This window comes from Pavona decussata, unplaced genomic scaffold, assembly GCF_977016875.1.
Source record: "Pavona decussata unplaced genomic scaffold, jaPavDecu1.1 SCAFFOLD_12, whole genome shotgun sequence".
Classification (NCBI taxonomy): domain Eukaryota; kingdom Metazoa; phylum Cnidaria; class Anthozoa; order Scleractinia; family Agariciidae; genus Pavona; species Pavona decussata.
The window spans coordinates 571,228-587,519 of NW_028145435.1; the positions used below are offsets into that span (position 1 = coordinate 571,228).

The 16,292-nt window shown below is 39.7% G+C and overlaps 1 protein-coding gene across 4 annotated transcripts in view; it reads right to left on the reverse strand.

Annotated features, from left to right (window-relative positions):
* The window catches only part of LOC146487921 (phospholipid-transporting ATPase ABCA3-like), a 41,799-nt gene that overhangs the window by 14,552 nt on the left and 10,955 nt on the right, over positions 1-16,292 (reverse strand). For all 4 annotated transcript variants that reach the window (XM_085125306.1, XM_085125313.1, XM_085125323.1 and 1 more), the window contains exons 2-8: positions 15,247-16,264; positions 12,947-13,570; positions 11,246-11,387; positions 10,927-11,121; positions 5,367-5,593; positions 4,148-4,466; positions 1,229-1,429 (exon numbers count right to left, since the gene is read on the reverse strand). In XM_085125306.1, the coding sequence (XP_084981432.1) occupies positions 1,229-1,429; positions 4,148-4,466; positions 5,367-5,593; positions 10,927-11,121; positions 11,246-11,387; positions 12,947-13,570; positions 15,247-16,101 (2,563 nt within the window). In that variant the 5' untranslated portion in view covers positions 16,102-16,264. The remainder of the gene's footprint in view (positions 1-1,228; positions 1,430-4,147; positions 4,467-5,366; positions 5,594-10,926; positions 11,122-11,245; positions 11,388-12,946; positions 13,571-15,246; positions 16,265-16,292) is intronic.

Consider the following 16,292-nt stretch of genomic DNA (forward strand, 5'->3'; position numbering starts at 1 on the left):
AGGTAAATTTCACAGATTTAATCGCAAACTGGTCTATTGCAGAAAGGGGCTTTGTTCGTTATTACGCTAATTTTGGAGTTTCATGATAACCTGTTTAGAAGAAAAATGCGATGAATGCTGACGAACAGCTTCAAGTTTCGTGGTTCGTTGCCCTTTTATAAGATGTCAATTTATAATTAGCCCAAAAAGCACATGCCGTTAACGTTCAATAAACGCATAATCTCTAACTGAAATACCAAGAAACGCGGGAGCAGGAACAGGAAGAGTGTAAGAGGCAGCTTCTCTAAAAAAATTGAGGGCCAATAGAATGAGCGAAGATACTCGTGCGCCATTGGCAGACAAATTGATATCGAGAACACCAAGCTGAAAGAACTGTGATCTTATGTTTCAAGCCTGGTGAATAAATGGTAGATGTATCTTTTTAGTCAGTGAAATAGGAAAGAGTCTCTTGGACGAGACAAAACGCCGCGTCAGACTAGCCGCGAACATTTCTCAAGTATATTTGACAATTTTTCAATTCTTCATTGTAGAAATTTCAACTTGTGTACGTGCAGTTGGAAATCCTTCTGCGATAGAGGGCCAGACTGCTAACGTCTTGAATTTGCGAACGGGACTTTAGGCGTGACGCTCAACGAAAGGTCTCTGAAGAGTCTCTTGGCCGAGAAGAAACGCCGCGCCAGACTAGCCACGAACATTTTACAAGTATGTTTGACAATTTTTCAATTCTTTATTGTATAAATACGAAATTAATAGAAAAAAGGAAATCCATGTTCTCCAAACAGGAGTCGACCCTTCTGATTATTTGTTCAGATTCTGTACTCCCTAAGCGACAGGAGACTCGTGTGATCTTTAAACGTAGTTAAAAAAACTTACTAGATGCATATAGTTTGTTTACCCACAGGAGCACCAAAGAGCTCTTCTAGATCTGGAAACTCGTTTCAAAGGCGTTTGTACGTTCCAGGTCGATGTAGAATTTGAAAGTGTTGGTTTTTGTGGAGGAAGAAAACTGAAGAACCCCGAGAAAAACCCTCGGGGCAAGGACAAGAATCGACAACAAACTCGAACCGGGGCCACATTGGTAGGAAGCGAATGCTGTTACCATTGTGCCATCCCCGCCCACGATGCCAAACATGAGATAAGTTGTTAGCATACTCTGTAGTTACGCAACAGGGATTGCCTTCGGTCAAGGTGACGTTTGAGGAAACATTTTGCCTTAATTAATACCAACCTTCAATGTTCCTTTTTTTCAGTTTATCACTCAGCGTGCTGTCCACTTCCTCTCCAACCTTGAGGAACACCTCTTCCATCGTGGTAACAGAAGCGCCATAACTGGCGATTCCCAGCTCTTTGCGGCTCGTTTCCAGTTCTAGAAAAAGCTCCTCAAATTTTTCTGTTGCTTCTTTTGGCAAAATAATTGACAGTTCAGCACCTAGCCGACAAATAAAATAATTGAAAAGAAAAAGAAGAAGGCATCTTTAGGGTGACACCTTCTAAACCTGGTTAAAATTAAAGTTAGCATATCAAGCTTTGCCTATTGTTATGGTTTAAATTTTTTAAGACAATAAGCCTTTTGTTGTCTGTCCGTAGGGATTTTTCTGTCCTGTTTCGCGAAGTTATAATCGGGTCAAATCGGATTCATTCGACAACTTGTCGCTGATGACAATTTTTTCCCAACGGTAGCCTACTTGGGAAAACGAAAACAAACTTACCGGGGGTACGTCAACAGGTTTGACTAAGTTTTTGTCATACCGCGCGCGCATGTTTCGGCGTAACCCAGCCGAACTGTACTTTACTTTAATTTAGTCGTCAAGTAAGTATTATTTTTTTTAGCTCATGTTTTAGCTTGCAAGCGGCGATGAGTAGCTGGAAGCGATAAGAACGGGGCTGCTGCTACGTTTTATATCAGTTTTATATTCTTTATACGCTATGCTACTTTGAAAATGACTTCTGTTTAAAATTCGTGCATGGCTTAATAATTATTTAACCAATTGCGCCTGGATCTACGAAAACGATAAACGAAATCAGAACTGTTGTCGATTGGCAAGAAGACAAGTTTTCTTTAGCACCTTTTCACGTTTAAATGATTTCGCATTTTCGCCAATTGTTCCACCGCTAAAAACATCTCAAAAAAAAAAAAAAAGAAAAGGAAGCAAGAAACAATGAAAACACACCGCTTTATTTCGAGGGTGCGCGAAAAGGCGGGTTTACTTAAGCTATTGTTAGGCCTCGCGTTTTTGTTTTTTGGTCTATTGAACCAAGTAAACATCGCTGTTGAAGGAAAAACAATAGGTGCGATTTTCGCACCTTTTTTCGTTTCAGTGATTTTATTCTCCGGTTGGCCAAAAATTTTCAACAAAAATCTTTATCGTCGCATGCATTGAGTAAAAAAAAATGAGTGTGAAAGGTTTGGAATTGCCTGCGCAAACCGTCGTATTTTGTTTTCCTTTTTTGCGTGACGACTCCCTTCCTCGCGCGCGCTAACTTTTGTCACAGGTTTGTCTTTGATCCTACCCACGCGACGCTAATTAAGAGTATTGATCTGCATTTGAAAAGCTCATTTAAATTTTATTCATGATGCTTACATACAAAAGTCTCGTAAACGCAAGTTATAATCACTTTAGACAATCTCTTATTGAGAGAAGAGCAAAGAAACATGACTAAGTTCTATGAAGTATCGAAAGTGCTCGATAAGCGTACGGACGCTCACGGTCGCGTTCAATACCTCGTCCGCTGGCGTGGCTATGGAAAGAAGTACGATAGCTGGGTGGACGAAACCGACACAAACGAGCGCCTAAAACAAGTGTTTAGGACACGCCACCAAGGAACTCGAGGCTTGCTGCAGACCTTGGCAGTGTTAGTTGCAGAGAAGCTCAACATGAAGAAACCGCCAACAACCAGCATCGTGAGACGTGCGTCCGTCACCATGCCGATGGATGCCGAGACATTTAAAGAGTTGTTCGGTGGTCTTCCTTCCGCGCCAAATCTTTTGCGAGCGACGAAGTTTTCTGTGCCCATTCACGAGCTTGACGCCATAATGCCTTCCGGATGGTCATTAAACACTTTTAAAACCTCCACGACTTGTCAGTTGCAGCCCGGCAAGCCTGTCGAGATTGCTCTCTTAGAGCGTAAAAAAGTGTTTTTTGATCATTCGGGGTGTTCGCGCTGTCAAGGCGGGAATGGAGCCCCCGTCGCTTGTAAAGACGTGGTGCGGAAAGTGGTGTTCGGTTCAACTCTATTAAAGTTCTCATTCTACCGTGAGCGGAACAAGCAAGCCGACCGAAAGCCCAAGGAGCGTACGAAACTAACCTGGGCGAAACCAAGATCAGTCGCCAAGTAGACAACAGTGACCTACCGCTGGGTAGTCACTTTAACAAACGGCTCTTTTAGGAGCCACCAAATATAAGAAAGCGATGACCAACTCGAATGTGTGATACTTATTTCTTTCTCTTTTCTGGCCCTTTTTTATATTCATTAGTTGCCTTAAAAAAGATCAGTATTCAAGCCGCTTCGATATGAACGAAAGTTTCCTGTGGCTCACTAGATCGCAATGATGTGTTGATTGGGGTTGGTTTTAAAATTATGTAACACCGGAACACGGTAATTTGAAACCGATACCAGTAACTTCTTGTGTGGTGTCATTGTCAAAAGCGTGGTTTGTTCATCAATCATGGAGAAAGCAGGGCACGACGCTTGGTAAGTGAGAAGTAAATGCACCCGTATTACACTCGAGCCAGGTCAAGCGTACCCCCCAAGATTCTATTAATGGATCGATTATTGAACCGATTAGTCGTTTCAAAGAATGCATTCATTTATTCATTGTTAGCACGGCCGCGCAGATCGGCTCAAATTAAAATTCGCTTCTTTTTGGTTTTGAACATTGATCCGCTCTAACAGTAAAAGCAAAAGCCTGTTAAATTCAAACGACTTGGGCCAAGTCCTTCATCTTGTCAACAACTATCCTATAAACGGCTAATTCTGACATCGTTTAATTTTGGGAACAAAAATGAATTTTTTATTAGGTAATAGGACGCAAGTCACATAAACGGGAGTCGAGCGAGGACTTTTCGGTGGGTCGCTTACTGTTCGTGTGTGACTTTCAGTCCATTTTACCGTATCCACCCTTTAGATTTTCACAGATAAAACTCACCAATATTACTCTCCACCTGTGCTGTCGGCACATGGCCTTTGACCACAGACATCACCTTGGAAACGTCACAGTTTGTTTCCTTTACCATTACCACGTGGTAACCTAAGCCGTACTTGTTTTTGAGGAATTGGGGAGATCCACAGCATTTGATGTTACCCTTTGCCATGATGGCAATCCGGTCACCGAGGATGTCTGCTTCGTCCATGAAGTGTGTGGTGAGTAGGATGGTCCTTCCTTCCTTCTTTTGTTGTAACAAATCCCAGGTGAACCTGCGGACTGACGGGTCCATACTCAAGGTCGGTTCATCCAGCACTACTACCTGAGGAACATAATGATAACGTGTCAACTGAAAAACTGTGTTGTCGAGTTATGACAGCTTATTCAACATTCATTTAATTCAGATTCATTGTACAGGTAGGTCACTGGCACCCTTTTTCAATCCTATCACACTGGAGGACAGGGGAAGGGGTACTCCACGGAATTTGATTGGAGGCAGATTCTCTTAGTCTCCCACCCACCCATTTCAAGCCAAACTACATAATTTTCCACATTCGTGGCTGTTTTTCTACCTGTCATTGACGTATCGGAGGTAGTAAATCAGGTTTTTGTCATGTCTGTTAATGTGCTTTGGTTACTTCGTTGTTTTTGTCTTTTTTCGTTTGTATAAAAAAAGAGTAACAACACTGATACGCTCCCCACAGTTTCACTCGCAAGGTAAAATAAACCTTGACAAAAGTGAGAACAATTTCAGAGCAACATGGTTTCAAAACCAAATCATTTGGAGCGGCAAATACCTATCGCTGTCTCTGAAGGAGAGCAACCCTCCCTCCCTCCCTTCCTCCCTCCCTCGGTAGTGGAGGAAGGGCAGGAACCTCTAAAATGGTTTACCTTTTAATTAAATCAGACCATTCAAATGGAAGTTATATAAGCAGTACTTTACAGTGAATAAAGGTTTTTAAAATACATTCGTATTTCACATGCTATGAGCTATCAAGGCAACTGGGATTGAGGTGGGCAGTTGATAGGGCACTGCATCGGTATTGCAGAGGTCATGGTTTCGAATCTCGACTAACTTTATGGATCAAATGAAAGCATCCACTAAACTGATTTGTTTTCAGTTGTCAGTGCTGGTGGCTTTTATTTTTCCCGGTACGCTATTATCTCTGAACCTGCCACTTTTAGCGGTATTATCGTTTACATTAATTACACAATGGTTAACCTTGGAATCAGAAATAAGTGCTATTCCAACAGACAGCTTTCTTTTCATGCCACCAGACAGTGCACGGGTCTGTGTATGTCGCTTGTCAGCGAGTCCAATGCAATCAATCATCCCATCAACCTCCTGCTTCACCCGGTGGGATGGGCAGTTCTTTAACTTGGCAAAGAACCACAGATGCTCCTCAACAGTAAGACGGTCAAATAGTACATCATGTTGCGGACAGAGACCTGCAAGAGAACTTTTTTCATTTAGAAGCCCGCTCAGTATGTAGGGCTCATAGGGACAAGAAATCGAAAAAACGCACCCAAGCTTGCTAAGTTATTCCTCGTGCTGCACACACATTTTGTCTGCGAGGTATATTTCAGTTTTCGTCCCTAAATTAAATTTTACGAATTTTCCAACTCTTATGGCCACCGTTTTCACCGACCGATTCATATGACGAAATCAGACCGGATCATTTACTTAACATAGCATACCCACATTGCAGTGGGCAACTGGGCAACTTTAAAGCACTTTTAAGTGGAAATACGAGTTAAGAGTGAATGTCTGTAAGAATCGAGGAAAATTAGAAACATGTGGCCATGGTCAAAAAATCGATTTCGCTCATACTTTGTCAGTTTGAAGGCCTAGGTAAGTAAGTAAAGGATATAAGGTTAGTTTTTTGAAATATTCCATATAACGGCAGAAAACCGCCAAAAACGGTCACCCTACCGGAAGCTCGGATTTCACCACGCGAGAACTCGAAATTTTACATTTTTCAGTTTCTCGCTACACAGCCATACACATAGCTGTGAATCTTTCTTTAGTATAAGTTAATACATTGTTCCTTCCTCAATCGAAACATAGTAATTATTTTCATCTCTATTCATTTGTGAGCGAACTGAGCTGGGATGAAGTAGACACACTTTTCCCTATCACGCAAAAGTCTAAAATAATCCAAAATCAGCATAAAAAAAAGCTGACCGGTAGTTCTTCAAATCCTCTGATACTTTGACAAAAGACAGTTCAGTCATTGATTTTTAGGTGTACGCTTTTAAATCTTTAGGATCTAGCAGAACTTTTGTACGAACGCCGCTCAAAGTTGGACAAAATTACAATTCAGCGCCATTGAAATCTACAACGCCACGTAACAAGGCAAAATTGAATAAATTAACTCCTTGGCCAAAGTTTGTATAAAAAAGACTTTAAACTATTTTCAACGCTTAAAACGTTTTAAAAATATATTGATGTTAAATATATTGTCTACACGGGTACGACAAACCAACAAACACCAAAATTACCACTAGACAAAATTAAATCCAATACAATCTGTAGTGTCACGCACCACCGACTTGGCTACAATAACAAACAGATATTTGCATCCCTTGATAAACGATGTGCCAGATTTCCCGGTGAACTTGCTGAAGAAATAGAAAATAACTTGATTGCAATACAACCTGGAACAATATGAGAAGCTTTATCATCCTTCGATAGCCAATCGGAAGTAACCTTTCCCACGAAAAGCAAATATTGCATCGTTCTATAAATAACCAAATCTACTCATTCCCCCTCTGAAACTTTACATCTAAAGCCGGAGTTTATTGTTGGGCAAGTTCACAGACATACAGAACAACGATGTCTTGTTCTTTTTTTACTATTGTCGGTGGGATTTGCGGCGCAGACGAATGCAATAGCTCCTCAACTTCCGTCACGCCACCCACGTAGTGTAACAAGCGTACCGACACAACCAAGTCCAGTTAATTCTCGAGTTTTATTCGGCACATGTGAAATGCGAATTGATTTTGGAAAGAATGAGTATTTTCAAAAGGCGACGGATTTACTGGAAATGACTATCTGTTTAGCTTGTCGTGAAGGTTAAAAAGTATTTTTTGCACTTTCCCGGAACTTGTTTCTGGTCACTCTGAGGCAGCTGTGGAAAGGAAGTTATTTGTTCCAGTCCATGAAGTTTGCCATCCCTTTTTTTTTCTGTTGATATCTTTCTGAAGGAATTTTGTTTTTTTGGCGAAGCTGAAATGAACTATTTTAATCAAAGACCAGAATGTTGGCTTTCATAACACATGGGAGTCATGAAATAATTAACAATTATTCCACAAGTGCGAGTTGGATATGAGATGATAGATGGCCAACAAGGCGCGAAGCGCCGAGTTCGCTATAATCATCTCATATCCAACAAGCGCAAGAAATATTGTTAGATCTTACTGATTTCACTGTGCAAGAATAACCAGCAGACAATTTAATGGTCGCCATTTCTCGTCCATGGTATAATAGCTCATATACTAAGGCCGCTAAGCCAATCAAATCTTTCGAATTGCGTGATACAATTATTCAGTTTTTAATAAGGGTTGTTATTAAAAAGTGGATCATTGTATAATGTAATTCCAGGGTTTTGATTAGCTTAATGAGCTTAGCTTAGCTTAAATACCATTAGGGTCCCCAATAGTGTTCTGCAATCCCGCCATCCCGGACAAAATTTTCTCTCAGTCCCGTAACCCCGACCGCTGTGTTAGTCCAATCCCGATCCCGGTCAGGTCATAATATTTTTTAAGCCCATTAACTCGACAAAAAAGGCATTTTCAGTTGGATGTAAATTCCCACTGCAAATCTGAGCTCTGATTTTTGCACTGGTCTTAGGTCACCGACAAATTAGCTGTCAGATGATTTGTCCTATTTCTTGACGGCATCGTTCATTTAAGGCGTTCTCAAAGTTTTCCCCGAATCACGTCAGTCAATAAGTCAGTCAGCAATTTCGTAGTAGTGCTTGTTCTTTTTCCTTATTTTTTTTTTTTTCGCTCAATTGAATGGCGAGGGCTGACTTTCTTGTCACATTAATGCTTGGAAACTTTTCCAAGTCAGGGATAATGGCCGCCAAAGTCTGAAGGTCATTGCTACTCACGTGCCTTTCGCGCGAATTAGTCCCTTAATGTCGTTCAGTACGCTAGCTCTGTGGCATTCGTATAGGCTTATCGGCTCAAGTGAACTGCAGGGTCTCAGGAAGTACTGAAGAAATTTTATCTGTAAAGACATAGGACCTGTAGATTTCTTTTCTCGTCCAGGATGGTGAAAACTAGATTTTCATTGTACATTTTCGACACCAAACTTGCCGCACTTCCCGCATCCTGTTTCGTAAAATCGTCAAATTCCGCGTCCTGTCCCGATTTTCCACTAAAATCCCGAATCCCGACAATAAAAAAGCCGAATCCCGGACCTCAAAAAACCTGTTGGAGACCCTCTACCATGCCCGAGAAGTAGCGACCATGAATTGTTTTCTGGTTGCTCTTGAAAAGGAAATCAGCAAGGCCTACCAATATTTCTTGATTGTTGTTAATAAAACAATTATTCCACTCGCGCTTGTTGGATATGAGTAATCTCGTACTCTGATCTCAGTCGGTTCGGGAATGTCGAAACGAGATTAGGATATGAGATGATTATGGCCTACGCGTCTCGTTGGCTATCTATCATCTCATATCGAACGTGTGCTCGTGGAATAATAATTATTGTACATTATGATAATTGATTGGATAACAGAATGAAGAAATAAGTAACAAAATGACCATCACCAACATAAATTAAATCTCTTCGTTGTTCAAATAAACGATTTTTTCCATATATGGTCGTATATTCTCGTGTCACCGGAAGGAAGAGAATACAAAACTCATTGGATACAGTTCCTGTCTGGTAGTACATCTTATAACTGGTCATTTACCTGAGACAACTGGATTGGCATAAATATATTCCTTTTCCAATGCGGCTACTTTCCACAGCTCCTTCAGAGCGACCCGAAACAACTTCCGGGATGGTGCAGAAATTACTTTTATGCTGAACCTGGCACGATGAATAGGACAGACAATCATCTCCAATAAATTCATTGGCTTTTAAAAAAACGAATTCTTGCCAAAATCAAGTCTACTTTTGTTTCAACTCCGGAAACTTTCACTCCTTGGGTGGTGTGACGGAAGTTGAGGAGTTAGTGCTTTCGTCTCCGCCGCAAATCCCCACGCAAATCCCACCGATAATAGTTAAAAACGAACAAGACACCGCTGTTCTGTATGTCTGTGAACTTACCCAACAATAAACTCGGGCTTTAGATGTTTCAGAGCTATGGATATGTAGATTTGGTTATTTAGAGAACGATGCAATTTTCGTGGAACGGTTACTTCCGATTGGCTATCGAAGGATGATAAAGCTTCTCATCCTTAATAGGATTAAATTTAGTTGTTCCAGGTTGTATTGCTATCAAGTTATATTCTATTTCTTCAGCAAGTTCACCGGGAAATCTGGCAAATCGTTTAGTAAGATATTTTAAAATATGACTTATTTTAAATCAAGGGATGTAAATATCTCTTTGTTATTGTAGCCAAGTCGCTCGTGGACACTACAGATTGGGGAGCGAGTGAGATTTAATTTTGTCTAGTAGTAATTTTGGTGTTTGTTGGTTTGTTGTACCCGTGTAGACAATATATTTAACATCAATATATTTTTAAAACGTTTTAAGCGTTGAAAATAGTTTTAAGTCTTTTTTATACGAACTTTGGCCGAGGAGTTAATTTATTCAATTTTGCCTTGTTACGTGGCGTTGTAGATTTCAATGGCGCTGAATTGTAATTTTGTCCAACTTTGATCGGCGTTCGTGCAAAAGTTCTGCTAGATCCTAAAGATTTCAAAGCGTACACCTAAAAATCAATGACTGAACTGTCTTTTGTCAAAGTATCAGAGGATTTGAAGAACTACCGGTCAGCTTTTTTTTATGTTGATTTTGGATTATTTTAGACTTTTGCGTGATAGGGAAAAGTGTGTCCACTTCATCCCAGCTCAGTTCGCTCACAAACGAGCAGAGATGAAAATAATTACTATGTTTCGATTGAGGAAGAATCAATGTATTAACTTATACTAAAGAAAGATTCACAGCTATGTAAATGGCTGTGTAGCGAGAAACTGAAAAATGTAAAATTTCGAGTTCTCGCGTGGTGAAATCCGAGCTTCCGGTAGGGTGACCGTTTTTGGCGGTTTTCTGCCGTTATATGGAATATTTCAAAAAACTAACCTTATATCCTTTACTTACTTACCTAGGCCTTCAAACTGACAAAGTATGAGCGAAATCGATTTTTTGACCGTGGCCACGATTTCTTTGATTTTTACTGACATTAACTCTTAAACCCGGAGTTAAACTGAAAGGAACGTTTGCAAAAGGTACATGAATTGACTGAGTAAAGCAAATGTCTTTTTCAACTTGTTTACCTATCCGGAAATATTATATTAATTTTCCTTTAAGCCAAAAATTCTAACATCAATGGGAAATAAGTAGCTCTGGAGTTGGACTAATATTTTATTAGATCAGTATGCTGTTCCTAATAAAACACTTTGTTTCGCTGGCCAGCAGTTTTTTAATGTGTTGTTGTTGGATAACGTTTATCAGAGACTCGTCCAACATTGCTGTCCTACAAATATTCGGCTGATGTTGGTCAATACTGTTGGAACATAAATATTGGGCATGAAGATGTTTTTTAACACTAATGGCATGACATAACGATCAATCACACAGACCATAAATGTGGTATCCTACCCAGACTACTGCGTACTCCACAAATGTTGTCACGAATGGAGAAGCCGTTGACAAGAGCTGAACCAGACGTAGCAGGAATAAGGCCCGCTAGCATAGACATCAGTGTTGTTTTGCCAGCCCCATTGTGCCCCAGCAGTACAGTTATCTGACCCTCATACATGTTTAATGACACGCCATTAACAGCAACTTTCTCTCCTGAAAGAGAGGAAATGTCAAGTCATCACTGCAATGAAATTGCACAGAGGGTATTCCCTTCTATAAGCTATACAGTTATGTACTAATAACTTTTGGTCTCAGAAATTGGGAAATAGTCTTTTACCTTTGTCAGTGGAGAACACTTTCTTGAGGTTTTTTATTTCAATCCCAGGAACCAATCCCGAAGGTTCCTTCTCTAAGAACTGTGGTGCTGTCATTCCGGACTGGACACCATTTTCTATTCCGTCAAGGTTATCCATTTGTCCCTGTTAAGATTAAAAGTGGGACCTTACTTTATGTTCAAAAACCAAGGCCTCACATGAATTGCTTCTAGATCAACAATGGACGACATAAAGTGAATTTCCAGACTTTAAAATAGAGAACGAACTGCGACTAGTTTTTAAAAATATCGGTGTTAAAACACCGATTTTTATCAGGGCTGAGCACCCAACAAGAACATTTAAGTAACATACTTAAAATGTTCACTCCTGTGTTTTCACAACGTTGTGTACCATTTTAAGGCATTTTGTGTAAGCTAATACAGTTTGATCTGTTCGGGTGCTTTAGCTCAAACTTCAAGTTGCAGACCTGTTGTTGGCCTTACCAGAATGCTAGCTGACCTTATATTGCACTTCTAACGAGATATAACTTTCCCCTCCGAAAATAAAAGGAATTAGTTTAACAGTGTCACGAAATTTTGGGCTGAACTCTGGCCAAAAAAAAACATTAGATTTTCCTGAAAACTAAATCCGAACTTCTGAGACGATTAAGGCCTTTCGAACTACAACTGATATTCGAAAAGAACCATTGGTTGCCCTTGATTTATACACGGTATAAGGGAAGAATTTGCTGAACTTAAAAACACCGGCACCATAAAAGTTTTCAAGTTAGCAACCATTTCCATCTTCAGGTGGCAATTTTTTTGCACAATAACTCATGAACAGTGTATACACACTAAAATAGCCATTTTAAAGAAACCTTAGGCATTAGTTTTCATCTGGAATTGAAGAAACATTGTCCTTTAGACTTTCGAGTTGTTTAATTCCTAAAAGACAGATGACGCCATCCTTTAAGTTCATGTTGTAGTGCAAGCCCTGATTGCCACATGTATTTACTTGGTAGTTTACTGATTACTTTTTTAAAATCTTTTTGACAGATTCCCGATGGCTTTCATTTCTTCCAGCTGCCTTAAACTCAATTCATGAATTCTGAATACCATGTAACTACATGACAAAACTTGGTTCATTTGGCTATCTTTTTTTAGTACCAACCAGCAACATTTAGTTAGTTTTTTTCTTTCCAAAGTTCAACTGAATTAACTTCTTTGTCTGAAACCAATTCGCGCTACATTCGTGTTAATATCATATCGTGCTAATAGCATGTAATAGTAAGACTATTGAAACGGCCCTTATTCCCATCATTTTGCTAAGAACAGTATGAATTCCTACTCTTAATTAGAGTTTTAAACGACCCATTTTTGATACAATTACCACAACTTGCAATGAAATAAGAAAGAAAAAGCTTTATAAAGCTGCAAAGATCAATATTAAAAAGAATAAATTGAGCTGAACAGACCAAGGAAAACACTTAAACAAAAAGGATCCACGGTAAGCAAGGTTACTTAATCACGCACCCTAAGAAGACACCAGCGAACTCTGATAAGAAACCACTGGGGCTCTTTGTTCCAATTATCTAGCCGATAAGCCTTGCAGTTAAACCAAGTAACTTAAAACTGACAAGATCACTGACTCGTTACTTTATATTTACTTAGTTAAAATGGATAAGAAAATTAATCTGGAAGACAAAAGAATTTAACATCTTTTACCTCCTTATTTTTCCCACACCAGTAACTGGACAAAACAGGAAAGTACCAAGGTTGAGGAACACCATAGTCTCCAGGAAAGACGGCCTCAACATACCAAGCTATTAAACCATAAATCAACGAGTCTACCGCAAGCATCACCATGACAAGACCAAGTGTCAAATCATCATCAATGGAAGGTCCTTGGTTAAGATTTGACCACCGAGAGCCGATGCCAGCGCCTTCAAAGTCTCCAATCAACTGAGTGCCCATTGCCATAGCAACATTTGAGAGAAGACATGACGCAGCTTTGGCTCCTAGGCTCATTGTATTGTAGTGCTGTGCGATAAAGAAGTATGGGATGTAATTACAGAACCATATAATGCCTCCTGCAGCAGCAGCAACGTTTGCCTTGGAGAAGAACACGCTGACAAGAAAGCAAAACATGATGGAAGATATCGCATACAACATGAGGAAGACAAAAAGTACAGTTGGAGAGGTTTTGTTCAACATCCGGTCATTTGAATGCAATAGTCCCGTGAAGAAAATAGTTGCCAAGGTCATAGTGATGAGAAGGAAAATGAAGTACTTGGTGAACCAAGCTGACCAGTGTAACCAGCCACTTAGACCCATTATCTTCATTGATTCCTGACAAAAAAGAGTGAAAGATAAAAGTGTAAGTAAAATTAAAACATCGAGAATTGTTGAAAGGTTGGGGGCATGAAGAGACATAAAAGGCTTTTGTCAATTTTGAAAGTCTCGTTCTTGGTTTTTTAGTAAGCGCATTGACCGAAGAACAACCGGCCAGAACGAATCGGAGGCCATTGGACAACTGCAGTTGGACTCTTACATGAGTGTGTAAACATGGGTTCGTAAAAATGATCAATGAATAAATTCCTCAAGCATCTTGTTATAGATATAATTATAGTCTAAATTAAATTCAATATATGAAAATGGTCATCTATGTTGTCCTAGCAGTGAACAGAGAGGAGTATACGGCGGGCTTGCCATGAACCATCTACACAGTGGAACCCCGCTCTACGTACACCCGCTTAATATGGACACCCAGTTTTAAGGACAGTTTCGTTTGTCCCGACAAAAAGCTCATATATTTTCTCTAAAATTAACCCGCTTAATACGGACACCGACTAATACGCACAACGGACACTTTCCTGTGAGTGACAAACTCTGACACATCGTCAACGCCGCTTTAAGGACACTGTTTATCCGCGCACTGTCTATTTTCATCGTCACAATTATGTGCTAATTGTAGACATTGTACCCTGTTCAAATAATGACAGATTTCTACGGGTCAGCACGACTTCATTCCTTAAAACTAGTAGCAGGATAGCGTGACGTGTTTGATCAGCTGCCTTTCTTCCGGTGTTTTACCCTTGTAGCAAAGTGTAGTCCGATAATAAAGTTTTCTGCCTAATGTGCATAAACAAAAGTTTCACTTCCTCGGCCTTTTTCTGCAAGTAACAGTTACAGCTGAGAAATTTAACAACGTCTTGTTGCCGTAAAAATGTCTGCTTAGTCTTTGTATCGGTAAAACATGTGTCCGTGATGTCTTCCCATGTTTTTCTGAGAGCCCGCTTAATACGGACACTTTGACATGTGCCCTTGGTATCCTTATTAACTAGGGTCTCACTGTATTACAGCCTTTGAGTGGAAGCGAGGCTGGAGTTGACATTGCTTTGATGCAACCTCCTTGCACTTCATGTGTAGATGCAGACTAGTTTGCATAAGAACAACTGACATGATTTTCATAATGAAAAGCAGTGAGCAGAGTCAACTTCAGCTTCGCTGCCTCTATTTGGATTGCAAACCATAACTTCTCGATAGATACATCAGTAGTGCAATGTTCTCATCTTCTGAGCTGTCAAGCCAACCGGGACTATTTTGTGATTTCTCATTACAACAGAAGATTCTTAAAAACTGAATGTGATTAATATACCAAAATGATCAATATACTGCCGTCATTTTACATGCTGCAGGGTCTTAAAATTCAGCAGCCGATGAAACAATGCATATTTTTTCTTTTGTTTTTATAAAACTAGTTTTGTTTCGTTTTTTATGAAAATGCTGTCCTTCTTATATAGTGAATCATTTTTTTTTCAAACGTAGAGCTTAGCTGCTTGATCCAGTGATTGATTGTGAGCAAAAAAATATATATATTTTAAATGGTAAATTAGAAAATTAACTCTACGGTAAAAGAGCACTTTATCTTTGACTTGTCACTTTGACTTCTACTGCAGATTTAACTCTCTGTTTTACCATTTATGTTATTACTACACGGTACAACAAAAAAATTTGATTCTTACCTTGAGCTCTTTCTCTTTCTCACTCACAACATCACGAACAATGTTCAAGGCGGTAAATGTTAGAGACAACATCAAAAGCAGAGGAAAATAAAACCGTATGACGATGACAAATTTGTCATGAATATAATCAGGATAAGGAAACCTCTTAAGAGACACAGTTACATTCAGGTCGTTGTCGATTCTTCCCTTGTGCTTGATAATGGCAATATCCACCGCATGCTGGATGGCCAAGAATCCTTCTTCGAAATAGAAAGGTGGCCCGCCGTGTGAAGCATACTCATTTCTTGGTTCTGTAGTCTCAAAAACGGGAAACGTGAATTGAGTGTTCCACTTAGCAGACGGATCCCATCCGTTTTGTCTTTCTGTACCTTTTGCTTTTGTCTCTGAACTTAGGCGAATCTTGTAAACAACGTTCTTCTGATCCAGATTTGTAGTAAACACAATTGCCCCAAGGAACTTGACATTTGTTAGGCTTGCGTTGTTGTGTGTTTTTATGTTTTCTCTACTAACTAAAGATTGAAATATATCTTCTTCTTTTTTAAATCCAATAGCTGCTATGAGTGAGAGCTGTTTTTTCACGAGTCCCATAAGTTGTCGCACATCGCTGGTGTCAGGTGCGAAAGCAATATGTTCAAAGTGTAATAAATGAGGTGGCAGTTTGCTTACCTCAAACACAGGGTAAGTGGCGTTTGCTCTATGCACACTTTTGATTTTGAATGCCCGAAGAAAGACTAGAATAATTATGAAAACGAGAGGCAGTGCAATCTGAAAGAATGCTCGCACTGGAGTCCTCTTTAGAAGGACCATATTCTTCCACGTTAGGAGCAAAAATTGGTGTGCTCTTCCCATCCTCATGCTGGTATTTCAATACAGTAACGGTAAGTGGGTAAGTGCGAAGACAATAAGTTATGAATCGTTTGATTCACCAACCATATACCCGTACGTGTTTTTAAATAAAGAGTCCGTCATAAAGCCCGTTCTAAAGCCCGTTTTAAATTCTTTAACACCAACTCGTGATCTGTAAAAGAAGAAATATAGCATATTTA